The sequence below is a fragment of the Myotis davidii genome, unplaced genomic scaffold, assembly GCF_000327345.1.
Source record: "Myotis davidii unplaced genomic scaffold, ASM32734v1 scaffold798, whole genome shotgun sequence".
Taxonomy (NCBI): domain Eukaryota; kingdom Metazoa; phylum Chordata; class Mammalia; order Chiroptera; family Vespertilionidae; genus Myotis; species Myotis davidii.
In genome coordinates, this window is record NW_006289818.1 from 348,022 (window position 1) to 372,549 (window position 24,528).

The 24,528-nt window shown below is 39.2% G+C and overlaps 1 protein-coding gene across 4 annotated transcripts in view; it reads right to left on the minus strand.

The window, feature by feature from the left end:
- The window catches only part of DOCK11 (dedicator of cytokinesis 11), a 142,384-nt gene that overhangs the window by 109,238 nt on the left and 8,618 nt on the right, over positions 1-24,528 (minus strand). For all 4 annotated transcript variants that reach the window (XM_015563139.1, XM_015563138.1, XM_015563141.1 and 1 more), the window contains 6 exons: positions 14,271-14,405; positions 11,437-11,614; positions 10,963-11,042; positions 8,666-8,749; positions 4,456-4,596; positions 3,046-3,258 (listed from right to left, as the gene is read on the minus strand). In XM_015563139.1, the coding sequence (XP_015418625.1) occupies positions 3,046-3,258; positions 4,456-4,596; positions 8,666-8,749; positions 10,963-11,042; positions 11,437-11,614; positions 14,271-14,405 (831 nt within the window). The remainder of the gene's footprint in view (positions 1-3,045; positions 3,259-4,455; positions 4,597-8,665; positions 8,750-10,962; positions 11,043-11,436; positions 11,615-14,270; positions 14,406-24,528) is intronic.

Here is a 24,528-nt window from a genome sequence, read left to right on the forward strand (position 1 = left end):
TAACTGTTACCATTTCAATGTTCTCTTCCTCAAAAGAATAAGGCAGGTCCCCCAATCCCCATCACTTACACAGCCCCCTAAGGCATGGCAAGACATGCAGTAGTGGGGGGGTAGCTCTGTACCCTCACCAATCCAACAACTGCTACCCTCCAGCAGGGAGCCTAGAGCCACAGGTAGGTAACCCCTAAGAGTCAGCAGCTCCCCCACAACCCCAACTCAACCTTGGGGGATATGGAGCATTGAGCTCTACCAGGGTATCTGGGAAGAAACTGCCAGGAGGCTGAGAGTAAAGTGACTGCTCACAGTAGCTGGTGCCAGGGAAGCAAAACTACTGGATGGAGCCAAATTCCTCCATTTCCTGTGATCACCCCATGGCTCCTCAGGAAGCCACTGGGGAGAAAGATTCTAAGGAGCAGGTGGGGAGAGCCTAGAATGGTCCCAAAACACCCAACATCCACCAAACCCTGGAAGCCGCCTGTCCCCATAGATAATGCTGCTACTTGAATAGCCCTGCTGGAAGGGAATAGTCTACCATCAGCCCTTCCTGGGAGTGCTGGAGAACTGGGCAGCTTTCTTCTCTCTAGGGTGACATGAAAGCAGTACAGTATAGGGGTAAAACTATGGGCTTCTTAGGGAGCCTACTAGACCTAGGTTCATGTCTTATTTCCTCATCTTATTAGCTCTGTGACCTTGGGCAAGCCACTTAACTATTCTGTGCTTAGTTTCCTCATCTACAAAATGGGGATAGTAACAATACCTAGCTACTTTACTGGGGTGTTGTGAGAATTAAATGACTTCATACAGATAAATACCTAGAGAAATAGATCAGCAATAGTAAGTGCTTGAATTGTTGTTATTGCTGGAAAGTGGTTGAGCTGAGATTGGCTAACACTAAGTCTCTCTTACATAGTACTGTTTCCTCGTCCTAAATGGGAAGAAGTTAAGAAAAAGACTTCTTCCAAATAAAAGGTTCAACCCTTTGAAGTAAATGACCATTTCCTGGTGTCTTCAGCTGATCTGAGAGAGGGTTCAAAATGGTAAATCCCTTTGAGGCCACGGCCCATTATTCTCACCTGCCCAGCTCTCATCTATTCCTTTGAGGTCCCTCTCAAGCCCCACATCTTCTGTGGACTCTTCTAAGTGAACTCCTGAAGACTGACCCCTCCTCACATTCTAAACTCTTCTACTACCATTATGCTGTATACCTCAGCACTTAATTGCATCCTGCCTAACACTGCTGATTGAGGTCTTTCAAACAGGCCTAGGTTCAAATCCTGCTGGTAACACTACTGGCTCTGTAATGGTGGACAGTTTACTTAACCTCCCTGAATTGCAGTTCCCTCATCTGCAAAACAGCAATAATTATACTATTTCAGGAGAGTATGATGATTCCATGAGACACCAGTGGAAAATTCTGGGACACAGGAGATATTCAAAACATGCTGGTTTTATTCCTGACTTAGATTACAAGTGGGATGACACCTGGAAGCACAATTTAAACTTCTTGCATTGAACATACAACTAAGTACATTGAAGTAATACAGTAAACACATCGTTGGCTTAAAAGGACTTATTTGATATCATGTGGGAAATTTTAAACATACAATTCAGTAGCGAGTTCTCAAATATTTATCCCACTGAACCTGCTCAATCTCTCTTTTAGAAGCATAGGCCGTTTTGTGGAATGTACACATATGAGACAACTATAGTCTGAGTAGCGAACGAAGGGGCCGTGAGGGAACGAGGGGTAATGGGCAATGCAGGGAAAAGCTACCAAAGATCTGTAGCCTAAAGAGGGTAGTGACATCACATGTAAAGTCTTCCCCTGCCATTTAGCAGTCTGTACCAATGAGCATAATCGTTGACCCTCAAAACTCCAAAGCTGGGAATTTATTCTAAGGAGATAATTCAAAAAATGAGCTAAAATGTGCACACAAGGATGTTCAATGCAGTGCTATTTATTATATCCAAAAATTATAAATATTCTAATTAGTTAAATCAATGGAATATCATATTAGCCTTTAAGAATGTGACTATCTAAAAATGTTGATAAAAAATGATAACCATGTTAAATGAATACAGTAGGTATAAAACAGCATGAATATGATACACATGTATAGTCTTATACAAAATGTATGTGTTTACACATACATACAACAGAGCTGTCTAGAAAAATGTTTGCCAAAATGTTAATAATTACCATCTATGGCTGGTGATTTTTACTTTCTTCTTTATACTTTTTGTATTGTTTGAATTTTCTATATGATAATATGTATATCTTTATAACCAGAAAATAAGATCAGTTTTATTTTGGGAAAAATAAATCTCCTTACAATGAGAGCTGCTTTGTTCTTCCTACTCTAATTCTTTGCCTCACTCTATAGTTTCCTTTCAGTTGCAAAAGTCTAGAAGGCAATCAGTTCTGCTCTGCCTAACCTCTTATAGCTGCCACTCTGGTCAGAGGTCAAAATGCCAGGGAATCGTTAGGCTCTTTCTAAAGGAGATGCTTTGCACCACATAGGACAGAAGAGAGTAGCATTACAGTTGTGACACAGCAGTTCCCTCCCATTGCTTTTCAACCAGAACTCCTTGTATAAAGAGCCTTTATGCTCCATTAAAACTATCTACTCACAATGGAAATAGGAATTAGAGATGGGAGGTCAATGTTAGGTCACTGTTTCTTCAAAGAAACAAGCCTCGCAGGCACCTATTGCCTTGCTCAGAAGTATGCACATGGGTATTCATGTGTGCATGCGTGCATGTATGTCTGTGTGTGTGTGTGTGTGTGTCTATGTGATCTGCAGTCCATGTCACAAAACACTTTTGAGACTCACATCATGATCCCAATTAAAATGTTACTTCGCAAGTGTATTACCAGCATATTTATTTTCCTGGTTTCTGGGTTTTTTCTCTCCAATTACAGTCACTAGAAAAACACCAATACACAGACCTTATAAGAGATGAAAGCCCAAAATAACATTGGCCTGAAACAATGAAATAACCCGAGGGTGTATCTGTTTCTTATTCTAAAAGATCATGGTTTACCTGCTTTACATAGCGTAACTGAGACTCAGCAATTCCATGAATGAAAGACTCCGGTGAAGAGCTTTTTGCATTTCCATCACTGGTTAGTTGAGTTGAAGTGCCCCACAGCATTTCACGAACAGAAGGGGGATTCAGGTCTATGTGGAAGTCAGCTGAAATCTTACAATTGTTCTTCACATCAAATAAGGCAAGATTGATAAAAAAGGGTTCAACCTGGGAATGAAGACAATTCCATTTTTAAACTAAAACGGCTTTTTTAGGTGGAGTGTGTGAAGGGACACAAATTACAAAATATTTTTTTTATTCAAGTTTCTGTGATTACACTTTTTTTCTGAGTTCAGCATGTAGCTAAAATTGCATTAAAGCTCATTTGCACATAAGAAAGAACATTCTAACTAACAGGCCTACAAATTTTAACTTTTGTCAGGTATAAATAATTTCACAAGTTATAATTTTTTTAATTGATGAGTAGAAATTGGAAGCCAAATTTAAAGCACACCAATTGTCCAACAAATAAAATTTAATTTTCTATAGGTTTACTGAAGTTTCCCCAAAATAATGCCAATATTATAGAATCGAAATAAATCTTCCCTTTTGTTATGTTACAGCTTACTGGATTTACATCTCATAAAAGCTAATAACAGTCAACATCACATTACTTGACAAAAGCTTTGTTGCCCCATCAGCAGTTTTGGAAAACATGATTCCTCTCTACAGATGGCATTTGAGAGCTGGTCACAAAGAGAAATTTCATGCCAGATGGCATAAAGATTAACCCTTTACACACAGAAAGTCTGCTAGTGAGTTTCAGCTACATTGTAAGAGAAAATAAATCATTGTAGATATTTTTCAAAGACAAAACTAGAACCAAAAAGAAAAAAATCAAGATGAACATAAAATTCAGACTCTCTGGCAATTTTACATTTATAGTTTCAAGAATTTCTGAGCAAATAAAATGATCCTTAATAGCTAATAATTAGAATTTTCTGTGCAGAACAAAATTAATTCACTCTGAGAACAGTGAATGAGGCTGACTGCATAGCATCTGGACCCCTGCATGGCTTTCATGTTCATTACTCATGGCTATGAGCCAATTTCACAGAAGTCATATTTTCTAGTAGAATTCACAAATTTGAGGGTTTACCAGGTTCTGGGGATATGTCTCTCTTGAATGTCAGGAGCCTATTCTATCTGCCTTTTGAATAGGTAAAACTTTCACAAATCTTTCAAGATGAAGACATATTCACATTTTGGCAAAAGAAAGACATATATGAAATTCTTCCATGTCAAATGTATCAAAACATGTAGCAATATAATTTTCACCCAGTAAGTTAGTTCTCAGTTATAAAAAATTAAGATGTTTTCTTAATGCACTGGTTTAGGGGAAGTAGAAGGAAAAGTCATACGTACATTTGTGGGTGGTCCTTTTACATTGTCTCCAACTTGACCCAAGATATTAAAAGTTAAATCATGGCAATTTACCAGGAAACGTTTATTACACTTTTCTTCAAATGGCTTTATATCAGGTTCAATTCCTGAAAAGTCCAATCTCTACAAAACAGATAATATGAATTATTTCCAAAAGAAAATCGGATTCATATTAATATAGATGTATGAGTAAAAATTGCAGTATCCAACAGTTCTCTGTCCATTCTTCATTTGAACCTTTTTTATTCTTTCATTCAACAGCCTCTGTAGAGCTCTTTGACTAAGGTTTAAACACCATTAAAGGAATTTTGGAGGGAGATGAGACTACAGACTCTGATCTAAGGCAAAGAAAAAGTCACAAGTGTACCCTAACCTAAAAAGCCCTATATATTATGACTGCCTACCTTCCCCTCACTCCTCTGACCTGATACCCTACCACTCTTGCCTTTCCCCCTACCCTCTCTTTTCCAGTCACACTGGCATCCTTAGTTGTTTCTCTAGCACAAGTATACTCCTACCTCAGGACCTTTGCACTTGCTGTTCTGTCAGGACCCCTCTTTCCCCAGACAGACACATGGCTTACTCCCTTCATTTCATTCAACTGACATTTCCAGAGTTTCCCTTAACTCTCTATAAAAACTGCACATACTCTGAGAGTCTACTCTCCCTTTCCTTGATTTAGTTTTCCAAAAATATTTTTAAACATTTACTCAGGTGTTCATTGTTTCTCTTCACCACAAAATATATGTTTGAGAATGGTAGGAGTTTGGGTTCTTTTATGAGCTGTACAGGAAGCAAAACTGACATGAATGGACATGGGAGGAATCAAGAATTATACAATGGTCTCTACCTTAGAAGATTTAATAGATTGTGATGTTATGCACTTAACTGTGAAATAAAGACGGGGGGAGAGTGAGTATAGATGAGTTCAGTTTGGGATGTGTTGAGTTTGAGGTGATGTAAGTGGTTGGAAAACCAGGAGAGGTCTGGGTTGGAGATCTGTATTTGGGAGTCAGTGGCAACCAGGTTAAAGAGGAACCCTGGTGACCACCTCTCTTTAAATCAGGGGTGGTGGACATCCCACAGGGCCATGTAAGGCCCATGAAACCATTTGGTCTGGCCTGCCAAAGCATTAGAGGTGATTTAATTAAATGTTTGATCAAACATAGCAGGTTAATTTTTAAATCGATAATTTTGTATGACCCTACAATGATGTTATAAATATCCAAATGGTCCTTGGCAGGAAAAGGGTTCCCCACCCCTGGTTTAAATGAAGAACAGAGAGAGAGGCATCTGCTCAGGAAACTGATAAACACTGAGCTTAGCTTCTAACAGAGCTGGGGGGGGGTGTACCCTGGCTGCCACAGAGATATACATATATTTAATTTTTGATATTACAAATTTTTTTAAGTTTCAAACAAAGATATTGAGAGTCAAGGAATTTCTCTGAGCAGGGGAGGAATCTGTCCCTCCCCAAACATACTCATAGAATCCTCCTTCTCAGCTCACAGAGCTCAGGCAATCTAAGTCCGTCTGTTCATTATGAATGTCTAACCAGACTTACATTCTGTTCACAAGTGGGAGGAAAAGTATAGATTGTGGGACAACTTACTATACTTTCAATTAAGACGAGAGACATGGTAGGCGGGAAATGATTGGGTGAATCTAGGCAGAAAATGCTGCCAATGTGGAAAACTCAAGCCAAGAAACACAAGAATTTTTCTCAATTGCTTAAGTAATTCAAGCCAAAACAGGTATTGTGCCTGAAGAATCTTGGATAAATGTAGCCATTCTGAACCAGCTTGCATCAGTGATAAAATCCTCCTTAAAAGAGCCTAAAATATAATATGCATACCTGAAAGCACAATCTCTGCGCACCCCACCCCGAGTCTATTTATCTACAAAAGGAATACAAATGCGTGGGCCTAGACAGCTCCCCCTTAAACACTTATCTATCTGTGGAGCCAGAGGAGGCAAGTCATTGCCATGGAGATCAATTCTAATTTCCACCAATTTATCTGCTCTCCTTTCTATCTCAGACAGTGGAATGTGAGGAGAAACTGGACTAAATCACTAAACCCCAGCCCCCAAATCCTTTCCTTTCTCAGGTCTGTGAGTGCAAATAGTGGGACACAGGGCCTTCCCCAGTCGTTCAAAGTTGGAGCCATTTACTTCAGTAGGTCAGCGTTGCTTTATTCTGTAAATCCATGATAGAAAGCATATCTGTAAACACTGAAACTGTGGCCAAAAGAGAAGGCTAATGTTATAGGATGGCACTTCGCCTAGTAAAGGTACTCAACACAGACAACATGGATTTCTCTGTAGTGAGCCTGCCTTCCATAATCAACACTAAATGCAATCTTTTGTCCTTAAAGTTTCATCACAACTGTGTATTTTCCTCTCACTTGTAGCTCACTGATAAGCAATTCAAACATAAAATCAGTTTAGTTCCATGACCACAAAAACACTACACCACATTCCTTTTTTACAGATGCTGAATTGAGTTTCAACCACAGTCAATTGGCTTCTTTGTATACAATGAAAGGGGCTGGCATGTCCAATTAAAGCCCAATCATGGTGCTTGCAGAGGGGGGAGGGGGATCAAAGCCTCAGATATGTTTGGAACAAGGAAATTTATGAATGAATATCTTAGAACTAAAATTCCGGAGGTCTGATATACTTTTAAAAAATCATATAACTTACACAATGTAATAATGATGGGGGTGGGGGAGATGAAACATTTAAAACAAATTTTCCCCAAATAATAAAAATACCACATAAGAAAATAAAATTACTTGGAAAAAAATTCCGCATTATTTACAGACTATATACTTTTCCCATTTCAAACTAAAAAAATATTGTAATTAGGAAACTGTATGAAGCAAAAAGAAAACACCAAATCAATCTTCACAAAATTATTTTATATTTTCACTAAGTAAAACTGTAATGCTTACATACTGCATATATTTCTATTTTCAGAACACCCCAAAGATTTGAATTATAAATCATATGTGGAAAAATTAAAAAGAAAAAAATTAGTCTCCCCTCAAATAATTTCATTTTCTCATGAAATGTGTTTTCATTAGGAAAAATACATATAATACATAAATGCTGTAGAAATTTTGTATTTAAACAAATCAGCAATTTAATTAGAAAATATGAAATTAGCCCAGACAGCGTGGCTCAGTGATTGAGTGTCAACCTATGAACCAGGAGGTCATGGTTCGAATACCAGTTAGGGCACAAGCCCTGGTAGCTGGCTCAATCCCCAGTGTGGGGCGTGCAGGAGGCAGATAATCAATGATTCTCTCTCATCATTGATGTTTCTATCTCTCCCCCCATCTCCCTTCCTCTCTGAATTTAATAAAGATATACTTAAAAAAGAAAATATCATGAAATTAAATATTAACTGCATATCTCTTAGTTCAAAAAGTACCTAACTCTCTTGCCCTAACTGGTTTGGCTCAGTGGATAGAGTGTCGGCCTGCGGACTGAAGGGTCCCAGGTTTGATTCCAGTCAAGGGCATGTACCTTGGTTGCGGGCACATCCCCAGTAGGGGGTGTGCAGGAGGCAGCTGATCGATGTTTCTCTCTCATCGATATTTCTAACTCTCAATCCCTCTTCCTTCCTCTCTGTAAAAAAATCAATAAAATATATTTTTAAAAAAAAGTACCTAACTCTCATGGAAAAGGTGAAAATCCACATGGACATAAACTTGCACTTCCTTGCACCACTATCCATTTAGAGTGAGCCAGATGTAAAAATTACCCCAGTTTTCCAGGCCTATGTCAAAACTGGAAAATAAATCACCTGTCTCATATGACCTGGTGTTTTTCATGCTACAGATACTCACTATTACTAGACCACAATTGTATCTAATAGGTTACAAGAGCACTAATACCATCTTTAAGAATTCTTTAACTTATCCATTTTGAGGCATAAGATGAATTGAAAAGAAAATAGAGAACTGGAAAAGAAAACCATGTATATTCAGTCCCAAACTATTTGCATATGTGACAGTCCTCTTGAGTGAAGTTAGTTGTTAAGCTACCTGTTCAAAGATAACAAGACAAATATAAAGCAATCAACATTACGCAGGGGTGCAAAAATCAGTGATTTCAACATTTTAAATGCGCTTTTTTTCCCAAATAAGCAACAATTGTAGGATTATTTAAAGAAATATATTAATACCTGAACTTCTGAATCAAAAGAAAAGAGGTTCTGTCTTCCATCCCCTCGACTGAGTTTGTTTAGTTGCTCAGTTTCTCTTCCATACTAAAAAATTTAAAACATATATTTACATATATATACACATACCAAACATTCCTTTAATTCCTTCAGAACAGTATTAAATACCATTTAAATATATAGCTTCCGTGAAACTAGCAATCTGGCACAGCTTCAAAAATATACCATTCTCCATTTCCATGTACTTAGGATGGATAAAGAATACTTGCTTGGAGGAGAGTCGCTGTGACTATGACCCACAATAAGCTATAGATCAGGTTTTTAGACTCTATGTTCCTCTCATAACATCAAGCATAATATTCAGCCCTAGGAAGTTTGGCTCAGTGGATAGAGCGTCAGCCTGCATATTGAAAGGTCCTGGGTTCAATTCTGGTCAAGAACACATGCCCGGGTTGCAGGTTCAATCCCCAGTAGGAGGCAGCCGATCAATGATTCTCTCTCATCATTGATGTTTCTCGCTCTCTCTCTCTCTCTCTCCCCCTCTCCATTCCTCTCTGAAATCAATAAAAATATATTTTAAAAAATATTATTCAACCCATAGTAGTACAAAAAGGAATCCAAGAGACTTTGAATGCAGAAGAGAAATAAATAAGACAGAAAACACTTTACATATCCATGGTGTTAGCCATAGACTAATATATACCACTAGAGGCCCGGTGCATGAATTCATGCACAGGTGGGGTCCCTCGGCCTGGTCAGCGATCAAGGCCTATCAGGGGGCCAGCCAGCTGGGGTGAGGAACCCCAGGAGGTTGGCCGGCCAGCCTCCCCATCAGGGCCCAGGGGGAGGAACTGCAGGAGTTTGGCTGGCTGGCAGGGTGGGGGAAGGGTCACATGAGGTTGGCCGGCCAGCTGGGGAGAAGAACTATGGGAGGTTGGCTGGATGGTCAGCCAGGGGGAGGGGCCACAAGAGGTTGGCCAGCCGGGGGGGAGGGACCACAGGATGTTGGCTGTGGGAGCACACTGACCACCAGGGGGAAGCTCCTGTGTTGAGTGCCTGCCCCCTGGTGGTCAGTGCGCTTCATAGCGACTGATCGACTGGTCATTCCGGTCATTCAGTCATAAGGGCTGCTTAGGCTTTTATATATATATAGATTCCGATTCTGTCACCTTAGGAGAAACATAATGGGTTGTACAGTCTGAAATTACAAAGAGTCAGAGGGGATACATTAAAATCTATAAAATCATAGAAAGCCTAGATCAGGGGATCATGAGTATGTTCCTAATTTTTGGAAAAAAGCTTTGAAGCTTAAGAGAAGGATAATTGTAAAATATAAAAAAGTTACTTATAAAATTGTGTAACTTATTCCAGGAAGAGGACTAAAGTGAAAATAAATAGGTTTGACAAGGATTTAAATAAATAAATGGGTTATTAAACCTTTTAATCTATTGTAGTATAGACTCTACAGAGTAAAATATCTCACCCTACTAAAAGAGGTGTGATAATCACCTCTATGCTTTGAAAATTAGCTCATTTCAAACTCCAAGAAGCAGAGTACTTAACACAAATGATATATGCTCACCAAAATTTTTATCTGATGAAATTATTCATATACATATGTATTTACATATAGAAACTAACATATAAAATTATGAAATTAACATACATAAATCATTAGATTGAATATCATGTTCAATCTGCATCAACAGCCACTTAAAAAAAGCCACTACATTCACAGATTCAACCAACCACAGATCAAAAATATTTTAAATGTTACACTGTTGCTGAGGCGTAGTATGTAATGAGTCCTAAGATGGTTGTAACAGCTATTTACATAGTATTTACATTGTAATAGGTATTATAATAATCTATAGATAACTTAAAATACACAAGAGTTTGTATAAACTATATGCAAGTATTATGCCATGTTATATAAAGGACTTGAGCATCTTCAAATTTTGGTATCCCCCAGGATCCTATAACCAGTTCTCTGAGGATACTGAGGGATGGCTGTAATTGAACAGAATATGAAGTAGCAAATAAAATTAATAAAGTCATAACAATCTTAAAGAACTTATTGGCATCTAGAAAAAAAATAAGATTTTCCAAACTGTTAGCTGGCACTTCATAAGTCCAACTTTAGGAGTATAACTTTCCTTTTAAAATCTCTACCTGTTGTACTAATTTACTGTGGTTTTTAACTTAGAAATGGCATTGCCAAATGGAATCCAGCATTAAAATTTTAACAGCTAACCCTGCATTGCCTCAGCTGAAGGCAAGTTGCCATAAGAAAGATGTACCTTCATCAGTTCCGGATGCATGCTCCTTTCCAAACTGGCCATGATGCTCTCGGCTTTGCCTTGGCTGCTAGTTTCATCATCTGTAAATTCATTAAAAGCAGATGTTCCAAATCATACAAACCATTACTAATCACCTAAGAGGAATATCCTAACTATCTCTTCTCCCACCCCATCCTCACCTACTAGATTTATTGCAAAGAATTTTGATTATGAAAGCATAGGGGAAACTTTAATGGGCTTTTGAAAACCTGCCATGAATTCCCTATCCATTTTAGTCTGGTTATATTTCATGTGTCTGAGTCTATACACTATCAACTCTGAAAAACAAATATATCAACCTTCAGAGTCACTTTTAATGAAGAAGCAGGTCAACCTTTAAGATTAAGAGTTCTATATTCACCCCACACAACAGACATTTCCATAGATTAAAGACAAGGGCTTTACCTCAATAACGAATCATTTAAAAATTCTGACCTTGTGCTGCTTCTACTGTCTCCTTTTTCTCTTGCACCAAACTGTCGGTATTGATCTGGATAATCTTTCTCAAAGTTATCAACCATTCTTCCATCTCCTGTTCAGTTTCAGCAGCCAGATAATGGCTGTACTTATCTAACATCTTGAGTTCAAAAGCATGACGGCGCATTTTGGGGCACTAGAAGAAAAAAAAAAACCCGCATTGTTAAGTTAGTGTAGTTGCTCTTTTCCTATTAGATTTCATTAGTTTATTTCTACCTCAGAACAGCACATAGATATACCAATACTTTTATGAAAGAATTGCTTCTTTCAACTAGGCGATAAATGAATGACCACGTCAAACATCTTTTTTTTTGTTCCCTCAGTACTGAGCTCAGTGTTATATGCACAAAGTGGGTATAAAATACTACTTGTTGAGTGAGTATTATCGTTTAAGGCCTTTTGACATCCATCACATTTAGATAATTACACTGCCACATGAAAGTAACCAAATACTTTATAATTTTCCCCCTGGTCAAAGTTTTCCTTGCATGTTTATAGATTTTCCTGGCTCTTAAAAACAATCGGCCCTTAAATGTGACCTGAAATAAATCTGGCACTTGCTTTATATCATAACATAAAATGCAATGTCAATACCTAATTCATTTTACCACACATAATAAGCACAAAAGAAAACTTTACTTGATTCACATTAAATTGTGGCTCTCTAGATTTACTGCAAAGGACAATATGGAAATGGCCAATGCTGAATACTAGCACACAAGGCAAATAAAATCTACCTCCTTTCCTCAAACATGATGACACATTCTTTTATATTACCACCTTCTCTGTCACGACCAAAGAAATGACACACTCCCTATCCCAAATAACACAGTGTTAGTTTTAAGAAAGGTTCATGAATCAATAATTTTCTGCTGCATAGTCATTACTCAAGAAGGAACCAAGAAATTTCCTCTTTCTCATCTTCAAAGTATAGTAAAGGGTAACATCAAACTGCTGTAGCAAGTCACAAAGATTTATATATTTGAAAATATTTGGAAGGGGAGATCATAAATAGATGAGGAAAGCAGAGCCTAGGAACAACTGATCAATCCAGACTAAAGCTAATAAAGAATTTTTGTAATTTGTGTGTGTCCTTTTTTTCCAGTAATATATAGATAGATATAGTGTCCCTCAAAAAGTATACACACTCAATAATTATGAAGGCAATTTATTAAAATACATTTCGTTTTCAAAATCGAGCTATCAGCTATTAAAGTGTGTATATATTTTTGGGACACACTATATATATCACCTTCTAGTCATATAGATTTTCATATTCTTACAAGTTGGTTTGCATTTTATCCTTATAATAATCTCATTTGATCAGAAAATAGACAATTTAGTTTTGAAAATTAAGATTCAGGTCGGTTAGGGGCATTGAACTCACATCTCATGCCTCCTAATCAGCCCTGTGCTACTTCTGGTCAACCATGCTACCTTGGCTCTGTAGTAATGGCTCCTATCTTGGTGAATTGACTTCTTATTTAGATCATCTCTGTGTCCTGTTTCCCACCCAGTCTTTGTTCATGCCCCCTCAATAATTCAAATCAGTAAACATTTGTTAAGCCACTGCTGCTGTGTGCAAAACACCGCTAATTATTATAGAGGACACAGACATGATGAATATGACATGGTCCCTTAAAGTCTAAAAATGAATGTGCAGAATTACCCACAAGTTAGAGTATGATTCGCAGATTAGAGTATAATAGAGAAAAAAAAGCCAAGTGGTCATACAGGGGAGGTGGTGCTCAATTCCACTTGGTGGGCATGAGGGTAAGGAAGGAAACAGAAAACATTTCATGGCAGAAGTGCTATCTGAGCTGAGTCTTAAAGATAAGGTTCAAACAGGAACAGAAGGGGAAAGTATATGTCAAGCAGAAAAATAAATGTAAGAAAGGCATATACATATGAAGCTATGATTAGAGCACAGAGTGTATAAGGGAATGCAGGGGGATGAAGTTAGAAAGCAGAGTGAGGGCCAATCACTATGGGCCTGCAATGGCAAGACCTTTAGATCTCACTATGCAAGACAATAAATCAAGAGCCACAAGGTTTTGGGTAGAAAGTGAAGGACCCCATCTATGTCTTAGGAAGATAAATTGGAGCAGGACAACAATTCAGAAGGAAGGAAGGTAAGATTCTAGGTAAGAGAGGAGAAAATGGAAAACCAGAGGAAGCACAGTGAGAATGGGAAAATGGTAAGAGATTGAATAGGTCCTTGGAAGCCAGACTTGAAAGGACTGGGTAAACACCTGAATACTAGCACAGAGCAAGAGTGGGCCAATTGCAGGGGATTCTGAGTTGTCTTATATAAACATTTTAGCGGATGAGATGCCATTAACCAACAGAGAAAAATGACAAGATTCTTTTTTTTTGGGAATTGACATTTTTTTAAAATTTCTTTATTGATTAAGTTATTACATATGTGTCCTTATCCCCACGCCAAGTTGATCAGCCCAGCTGGCATGGCTCAATGATTAAGCTTCCATTATGAAGGTCACAGTTTGATTCCCGGTCAGGGCATATGCCCAGGTTGTGGGCTCCATCCCCAGTGTGGGATGTGCAGGAGCAGCTCATCAGTGATTCTCTCTCATCGATGTTTCTATTTCTCTCTCCCTCTTCCTTCCTCTCTGAAATCAAGTAAAATCTATATTTTTTTGATTATTTTTTAAAATATATTTTATTGATTTTACTGAGCCAAACCGGTTAGGGCAAAATCTATATATTTTTTAAAAGAGTTGATCAATAACCGTTTTCGAGAAAGAGAAGAAAGATTACCTCTACAGCCCTACCTGAACAACGTCAATGCAGGCGTCCAAGTAGATGGAAGTTTTAGGTTCTTTTGAATTTTTTTCATCTTTACAGGAATTGAGAATATATGAACCATCAGGAAGTTGAGTTAAGTAAAAATACCGTCTCTTGAATACCTATGGAGGAAGGAACAGCAATGATACATTTGTGACATATACATTGCATTTGAATAGTTTCTTTGAACTAAAAACTTTGAAAAGCTTGTCACAGGCATTACATGTGGACAACCTTCAGACAACTCTGAAAAGTGTTAGGAATTACAATTATCTTCATTTTTTTAAGGTGGAGAATTTGAAGTCAAGTGATTTACTCAGTTAATCAAATATCTAGAGAAGAGGTTTTAATACTTTAAAGTTTATAAAGTAATTTTGAATTACTGTCCATTTCATTATAGCATCCATTTCCCATTTAATTGCAAACCATGACTGGATTCTGGATTCTTATAATTTCCATCATACCATCACAAATCCAAGTATAAATATTATATATATACTATCATTTATTTATCTCTCATCTGCACATCTTACTGCACTCACCTATGCTGTTCCAGTATCCCCACTTGTGAAAGTAAAGCTTATAATGCACTCACTGAGTCGTTAGTTCCTTACCATTGTTGAGCGCTCTGAATGCTGAGATTTTAATCAAAAGACCCAATGGGATTGTGCCATTCGTTTGTAATTAGGGATTCACAACAGTGAAGAAGTAGACTGTTACTACAACTCATAGCAAAAGCCACAGGAATTGGGGAAAAGGAAAAGTCTGATACATTCATGCTACCTCTCTACTCTCCCTAAAAAGAGTCTTGGACCCGATGAAGGAAGTGAGAAAAGGGGATTCTGAGCTCTCTGATGAATCTATGCTTCTTTCAATAAGCCACAAACTCTAAGCTGTGTCAAGCATTTCTTATAGTAAAATTCCCCAGGATTCTGGATCTAAAATAATGTCAGAGAATGGGAAGAGAGACTAGGAATAGATTTTTGGTGATTATTGGGAAAATGCACTGCAATGCATCTTATGTTACTCACAGGAGTTCGTTTTTAGATTTAAGGTTGCCATTTGCAATCACCCATCTAATTATCCAGTTATGATCTCTGACTATTTTAAGAACTATAATTATGAAAAGAGTTTCATTTGGCAACATCGTTCTTGAAAACTACTTCACTTCTGGCAAAGTAGCTGAAATATCCACAATTTATTTCTCCATAGCATGAGTAAACAAAAAATAGAAACATGTTAAGGGACATTTCTTTTTAGGAAAAGCAATAAATAGATGTAACGAGTTTGCAGTTATTTTGGACTTGTTTAAACATCATTGATTTAGCAATGAATGACAAAAATATACCAGTGGGAGGAACACCCTAACAGGTTAGACAGGTAAATGCTACAGCTTCTATTTCAGGGAGTGGCCATGTGGGCTACGTCTTATCAACAGAAAGGAATCCAAGAAGAAAAATATTGCTTTGTTTTTCAATGCCAATCAAGTACATGTTGCTGCATTAGTTTACAAGGGTAGAAAGTGTGTGTGTGTGTGTGTGTGTGTGTGTGTGTGTGTGGCATATACATATATTTTCATATTTGATTCACCAACAGTTAAGTTTACTGGAGCTACAATTAAATCTAGATTCATACACAAGTATACACATGGTAAATACATACAGAAATATATAGACAAATATATATATGTTTGCTTATTTTCACAACAATGGTACATTCACATCTGTTATTAAAATGATGGAACCAGAAGACCTAAAATTACACACTGAGCTTATTTAAAATGAAAAAACACCACTTTCTAAAGTTATTATAATAATTATTTGAGAAAAATTTTGGAAAAAAATACATTTTCCAGGCAGAAATTAATATGAAAAAATTAACACCAGATTAGAATCTGAACAATGATCAAATCTAGAACTCAGTGATACAGTCTGTAGAATCCACTTGCAGAGTCCATAGCCAGCAACAAAGAGGGACAGAGGAAGGGAAAATACAGAGCAAACAGTTGTGGCACAGAGTCAAATTATAGTCTATAAAAATTTTTTCATGCACAGCTGCCTCACCAAGCAAAGACATTTTGTGGCAGCCGCCACTTCCAATATTAGCCAAGCACATCATTACAAAAGAGATGGAAAGGGATCTGAAATTACAGTAAATCACTTCCTGTAACATTGTAATTATGTCTAAATGTGACACTGAGGTAGGTAGCTCATGAATCTGGGGAGAGGGCAGATGCCTGCAAGTCATTTGATCTTGATTTGCAACCAGCACTCCTGCTTGTCAGCAGTGAAACTGTCCTCAAGACTGCTTTTCTCAGTTTCCTCGCTTATAAAATGATGTAATCAGACTACATAATCTGTACGATCCTTTTTTAATGATCTACAAATAATTTTATTGAAACTCAATGAATAATACAGCAGCCTTCCTAGGCTAGGGGTAACCCGCCCCCAAATGATTTTCTACAGGAAACTGGGGGTGGGATAGAAGAGGGTGGATAAATGGTATAAAAGGAGATTTGGCTTGGGATGGTGAACACACAATACAATATACAGATGACATGTTATAGAATTGTACGCATAAAACCTGTATAATTTTATTAACCAATGTCACCTCAATAAATTCAATAAAATAAAATAAGTAAATAGCACAGTGTGTAGAGTAAGGAAGTTTTGAAAAGTCATTTCTGTCAAAATCAGACTCTGCCTCAACAGATCTGTAAAATCTCTCCTCTTTCTAATATTCTATGAGATGTTAGATTTCAACATCTGGGAAGCTTTTAGGGTGACTTTCAAAGCAAAAAAGGAGTAGCCTAAATCTCTCATGTGGAACCAAAAGGAAAATCAGAAAAATGACTTCCCTGACATTTTTTAAATTTCCAAGATGTTGCTATTTTGGGTACAGATCTACATTGTGTGTTTTTTTTCCATTTCAAAAAGAAGACAGCTGTTAAAATAATGACTATACAGTGGTAATTATTCTATATCATACCTTTCATCTGAAGGCCTCAAGTCCTTTGTAACCAATAACTAATTATTTTAATGTCACTAGGGAATAAGAATCATTAGCCACATTTTATCTAATAGCAAACTGAGAGACCGAGAACTCACTCAAATTCACAAAGGCAAGTCAGTTTTGGAACTAGAATCATAATCATGTGACAGAGACAAAGAGAATTTTGCCCACACCCATCTAATGGCTTCCCATCGAGGTTCAAATAAGACTCAAAATACTCACCATAGCCTGGGCTGATGTACATGATCTGGTCTCAGATGACCTCTTGGACTTTATTCCTAATTCTGCTGCTCCAACTACACTGGTTTACCTGCTGTTCCTCAAACACCCCAAGCAAGCTCCTTTGAGCTTTTGCATTTTCTGTTCCCTTAGCCTGGAATCCTCCCCCGCCCCCACCCCCACCCCCAATCCACATTCTTCACTCTCTTTATTTCTTTCAGGTCTTTGCTTGAATCTTTCCTCCTCTGAGAGGTCTCATTGTAGCACTGTATTTTATTTTTTTCATAGAAAGATCACTATCCACATATATATTATTCATCTATCTGTTTATTTATTAATTGTCTCTGTTAGACTGATAAGGTCCATGTCTCATCCACTGCTATATTCTCAGGACCTATAACAGTGCCTGGACTCAATAAAATACTGCAAAATGAATAATCAATGAATAATTCATTCTTCAGTGCAAATTCTCTAATGGTTTCATACAATAGAATGGTGTTTCTTAATGCCCATATTCTTCCTTTTCATCTTTATTATTTTTCCTAAATGGTGAAGTCAGCTGAAAACTTCCCACCTTAATCAGTGAGAAGCATAAATTCTGACCAGAGGCCCATTCAGACCACCCAGAAAAATAAATAAAACATGCCTTAACCGGTTTGGCTCAGTGGATAGAGCGTCAGCCTGCAGACTGAAGGGCCCCAAGTTCGATTCTGGTCAAGGGCATGTACCTTGGTTGTGGGCACATCCCCAGTAGGGGGTATGCAGGAGGCAGCTGATTGATGTTTCTCTCTCATCGATGTTTCTAACTCTCTATCCCTCTCCCTTCCTCTCTGAAAAAAACCAGAGAGGAAGCCAGAGGAGATTATTCTGAAGGCCCTCAGCTGTGTAGATGAGAACCTTTTGAACATGACCCTTTCTGGAGCAAGAACAAAGGCCTTTTAACACTCATTTGAATCAAAGGTGGAAGGCAAGAAATTTTGAATACCTAGTATCCTCTAATTTAGGAGACCCTTTTATCATCTATTTAATAAAGAGCCAGGGTCCTAACGACCAATTACCACCTAAGGCTTGACCAGACTTGAAGTCATTGCTGGGTTGCCATGGTGACCCAGCACTGACTGGGGCCACTGTGGGTGCCTTGACCCAGCACTAACTACCAAGGGGGCTACGGATCAGGCCCGGAGAGAGGACTGCAGAAAGAGAGGTAGGGTCTGATCCGTAGCCTCTGTAGCAGCTGTTGATCAGAACTTGCCTCTCTTTCTCCCCCGACCTGGCCAACAGCCATGCCTCCATTTCTCTCCAGGCCTCCACAGGGGCTGCTGATCAGCCCCCATTGATAGGCCCAGAGACACTGACTGGCATAGAAACTGACCAATCAGAACCAAATTGGCTTGCAGAGGAGGGCAGTTGGGAGCAAGATAAGGCCAGCAGGGGAGGGCAGTTAGGGGTGATCAGGCAGGCAGAGGCAGTTAGGGGTGATCAGGCCAGCAGGGGAGAGCAGTTAGGGGTGATATCAGGCTGGCAGGGGAGGGCCATTGGGAGCGAGATCAGGCCAACGGGGGAAAGCAGTTGGGGGCTCGATCAGGCCAGCAGGGGAGGGCAGTTAGGGGCAATCAGGCAGGCAGGCAGAGGGGTTAGGGGCAATTAGGCAGGCAGGCAGGTGAGTGGTTAGGAGCCAGCAGTCCCAGATTGTGAGAGGGGTGTCCAACTGCTGATTTAAGCCCAATCCCTAAACTGGCAGTCGAACATCCTCCAAAGGGTCCCTGATTGGAGTGGGTGCAGGCTGGGCTGAGGGAACCCCGCTCCCTCTGTGCACAAATTTCATGCACTGGGCCTCTAGTTTTACATAACAAATCTTGAGTGTTTACCTATGTGTGTTACCTAAAGGGTAATTATTTTCTGCTAAATTACATGAACCAGGACCCCTGAGAAAGGATGCTCTAAAGGCTTTAGAGCAAAATAGGTAGGCAAAGTAGGTGGGACAGGAGCAAAGCAGAAATGGGGCCAGGGAAACTGACTTGACTAATGTTTCAGACAGAACAAAAAAGAGGCAGTGAGGAATGGGACAAAGCAGGACAGCAAGAGACATACTGGATCTCAGAGCTGTTCTACAGAAAGGTAAAAGGCACACTGGGGAAGAAAACCCCACAACTCACCAGAAAACTGAGTTATGCTTAATTGCAACAGAATGCCAAGAACGTCATCCTGCTGCAAAACCCCTACCAGTAAGGTGGCAATCTAATGTATTACTCATCTCTCTGCACCATCTCATTTTACAGCCCTACCAAGTTTTAATATAACACATAGGCCTACCCACTGGGAAACAGGTTAAAAACCAATGAGCTTTTCATAAGTAATTCCACCATAACTGGGCACTGGAAATTTTTTAACTATTTAGTTTGAGGCAAAGTCTAGTAGGAGGGATCTACAATTCACCCTTCTCATTACAGATGAACTGTTTTATCAGCTTGTGTTCAGCATCTCATGGCCCTGCTCAAATTTTCAGTGACCCTCAATTACCCACATGGCAAGGCTCACATGCCTGATCCAGCATTCAAGGCACTCCCACTATTCTACTAATAATATAAAATGATAACAATTGCTGACATCTGTGGAGTGCTTACTCCATTACATTTGCTGGCTAAGTGCTTTCTTCATAATGTATCATTTAATTCTCATAACCACCCTGTGTGGTAATTACTATTGTCATCTCCATGTTACAGAGGAGAAACTGAGGCACAAGGAAATATGAAAGGACCAGACCAACTTTATCTCCCATTACTACTCAACTTCTCCTAACACAACTGCCCTGTACATACTGCCTGCCATACTCACCTCATTTCTCATTCCCTTTCTTTGAGGTCCCACCTCCTTCATGAAACCTTCTCTGACCCCAGGTCACAGTGATCTGGACTCATGTAACAACTGGCCTCTGTACCACCTTTAGACAATTCATTATTTTTATTGTGTCTCATCACCCCAAATAGGTTTTAAGCTCTACATGTTACTTCTTTTCAGCCTCCGCAATGCTAACATGTTTTACTAGCGTTCAACATATATTTGATGATGAATTCATTGATTTCTAATAGTATCAGGCATATAAGAAACCCCTAATAAATGATTTTTGACAGTCACCAATGAATAAGGGGAAATAAAACATAAAAAAACAAATTCATATTACCTATAAAATGAGTGCAATCCATTTGTTAGCTGTGAGAGACAGTGTGGTAGACTTGGAAATACAACTCACTAACATATCAAAGATAAAAGATTTTCTTTTTGTTCCAACAAACACAGTGACCTCAGCCTCCCAGCAATTATTTTAATATTGTATGTGCTTTTTAAGGCAAAATTCTCTTTTGATTTGTTGTTCTCCCACTGTAGAAGGGGAAAAAACCCTCCCATAACTATCAAAGAGTTAGTGGGGACTTTTAGACTTCAGATATATAACAAATTACTCTCTTTTGTACAAAAAAAAAGGGCACCAAAAGTGAGCCATATATCAAGCAGTTGAACTTGCAACCCCGATAACATACCAAAACACTTCAACGTTTAATTGCTGAGCATGGGGAGGAGGAAGCTAGAGGAATGTGATCAAACTGAGCCAAGAAGATGCATAAAGGTGGGTGTCCCAAGGGTTAGCCAAGAATCTGCAGCAGATTTTTTTAATGAAAAACCACCCTTGAGAGCAGATTCTTCCTTATTCCATATATCATTATATCCCTTAGGAAAAACAGTTCTAAATACCACGGGAAGGTCATGTCCAATATCATAGCTATCTAGTTCACATTAAATTCCTTCACTAATACAAAAAGAAGTTAACAAAAGCAGATGTGTCCACCAACTACTTGAGAAAGAGGGAATGAAAATGAATAGGTTTCTGTGGGAATTGGAATCTCTGTCAAAGGGATCATTTCTTTTCTATGATCTTAAACTTCTCTCCAAAACTTTTCCAGGAATTCAAGAGGTGCAATGGGTGTGTTTTCATTAACTAGAAAGTACAAATTGAGGATATTAATAACCTATGACAGGATTTGTTTTGTTTTAACATGAACACCAAGAATAAAGCAAATTATAAGCTCTGAGTAAAGTGGTCACTGGCCCCAGGCAACCAAGAGAGCTTCTGTAAGAGCTGTGTGAGGCCAACGTCCTCCTAGTGAGCGGAAGTGCTCAGGCACTGAGCCTGTGACTTGTGGAGTGATCCACATCATTAGCCCCCCTCCAGTAGTCTGAGTTCCTCCGGGCTACTTTCTCAGTCAATAATGGGGATGCTCAAAAAGCACTTCTGGGGAAAAATGACAATTGCAGAAAATGGTGAAGACTATATCTTAACAACAGACCAGATCTGAGGGGAAGGCGCACACTGGGGAAAATGCAAACTTTTATTCCATAAAAAGGGGATGTATAATCTTCACCAGCCCCTTTTTCCCTAGAGCCCATCACCATCAACTTGAATGTTCTTGAAAGCTCTGTGGCAGCTAGCTAGGGAGGTTTAACTTTCTAAAGCAACCCATATATGAATTACTTTAGCTACATTATTCAATCACATTACAAGTCATGTGGCTGCTTTCTTAAAGGACCTTATAGTAGGTATCTTCTGATTTCCTTTTATCTACTGGATTTCACTGAATCTCTTCTCTTATTTCTTCTTTCTTTGCTTTCCACCTTCTCTCATAACTTTATTTTTCCCTTCATTGTTAATGCATTCCCTTATTTCTGACAGTCAAAATGTCCAGGGCCCAACCAGCATGGCTCAGTGGTTGAGCGTCAACCTATGAACCATGTAGTCATTGTTCGATTCCTGGTCAGGGCACATGCCCGGGTTGCTGATTGCTGGCTCAATCCCCAGTGTGGGGCATGCAGGAAGCAGCCGATCAGTGATTCTCTCATCATTGATGCTTCTATCTCTCTCTCCCTCTCCCTTCCTTTCTGAAATCAATAAAATACATAAAAACAATAAAAATAAAATGTCCAGGAAAAGAACTTGGACTTGTTGATAAAGGCACTTTAAAGTGGTTGCACATCATTTCAAACCTTCCAAAGGATTAATTCTACATAATTTTTCAAATCCAGAAATTTGTACATGAACAAAAACCCTTACATGCACAGCTCACACTAAAAGGCACCAAGTTGCTCTGCTTTAATACATGTCAGCCCCAGAGTGATCTACAGGCTAATGTCAAGCCACAGCGCATCAAGAAGGCACAGATGAAATAGGAGAGAATATGCGTGGCTCCTGCAGGCTGTTATTTGCCAATGAGTCATGATGAATACCCAGATCCTTCTGCTGTAGCTTCCTGGTTCGTCTGCTGTGAGTTTACAGAGCTATCAAAGCTTGAATTTTCCAATAGAAAAGGTTCTCTGCTCTCAGCTCTAGCCCTGTGGTGCTCGTTGCTAAAGCTACCAAAGCTTCTCACCAGTGTGGGCTGAAGGTCTCAGCAGGCAGGGGCCTCCAGATGCATCCAGGGTAAAACTGCCACCAACACCAGGAAAATGACTATATAATAGCACACTGGAATCATCTTCCCGTCTGCTTGTGAGACTCATTAATTTTCTTCACTTTAAAGCCATCGGAGTAGAAACAAATATCAGTATATAGAAATTTCCTTTCAGGGTGTCTCATAGATTCTTTCAGCCCTTTATCTCAGTTCTTCTGCCTCTGCTCTTCCCAGCTCTCCTAGAGCTGTGTCAGCCAGTCACCCCACCTTTAGGTTTAGCCTCTCTCCTAGGCCTGAGCCAATCCAGGCCTGAAGCAGGAGGAAGGTGTATGACCCCCACCTTGGAACAGAACACCTCAGGGTACAAGCCCGAGTCCCCTGGTGCACCTTGGTTGATAGGCCTGGACTTCCACTACTCCAAATTCCAGCCTGGCAACTACAAAACGGCTGCCCATGCCCAATCCGCTCCCAGCCCGCTCCATACACTCAGGTGCCCTCTACTTATATACAGAGAGGGTACAGTAAACATTGCAAGTTTCAACTAATTTCAATGATGGTGAACTAAATAACAGTTAAAACACAATTACTCTAGGAAAAAAATATCTTGGCAAAATCCCTCAGATGCCCTAACTGAATTGGGCTGAACCTTCCTCTCATGTCCATTCTAGCAGTGATTAATCCTGCAATACAACACTACTGCTATGGCTCAGGGGGTGAAACCAGGAGAATACAGGATATATATTCACCTCCCAGAAATCCAAAATGGGGACTCATAATCCATAATGGAAAATAGCTGGGATAAGTGAAATCCATACCCAGAGATAATTCCCAAATCTCATTATAGGCTTTACTGTTTCAAAATAGTCCCTATTCTATTTTTTTTTTCTTTTTAAAGCTGTGTAGCACACATGACCAAGTTGGTTTATTCTTCTTTTCCTTCCTTTGCCTACTGGTTGGTAGAGGTTTTCAAAAGAAATGTGTTTTTATGGTCTGTGAATTATACCTCACAGAAAAAAAAACAAGTGTCCAAAATATGAACAGCGGGAGATAAAAAGAGGGAAAGCGAGGAGCCTGAGCTCAGCAGCAGCAGAATAACAATTAGCTGGAGACAAACCGCAGCTGTCCCTTCAGCCAGGCCATGTGGTCATCAGGTTTCCTCAGACCCTGCACCCTTTCATGAATTTCTGCTTCCTGGCTGGCCCCTGTAAGTGGTGGACTTTGCAACCTTGGAGATACATAATACACAAGCTAAACTATCGACCTCTGACTGACTGAATTCATCTTCTATTGCTGTTGTAACAAATCACAAACTTAGTGGTTTCAAACAGCACAAATGTATTACCTCCCAGTTCTATAGGCTAGAAGTCCGACATGGGTCTCACCGGGCTCAAATCAAAGTTGTAGCAGAGCCCTGCTCCCTTTCAGAGGTTCTAAGGTAGAATCCTGGCCTTTTCCGGTTTCCAGTGGCTACCCACATTTCTTAGCCCATGGTTCCTTCCTCCATCGTCAAAGCCAGCAACATGTCTCCTCTCCTCCCTGACCTCTGCTTCCATCCTAATAGCATCTCTTCCTGACT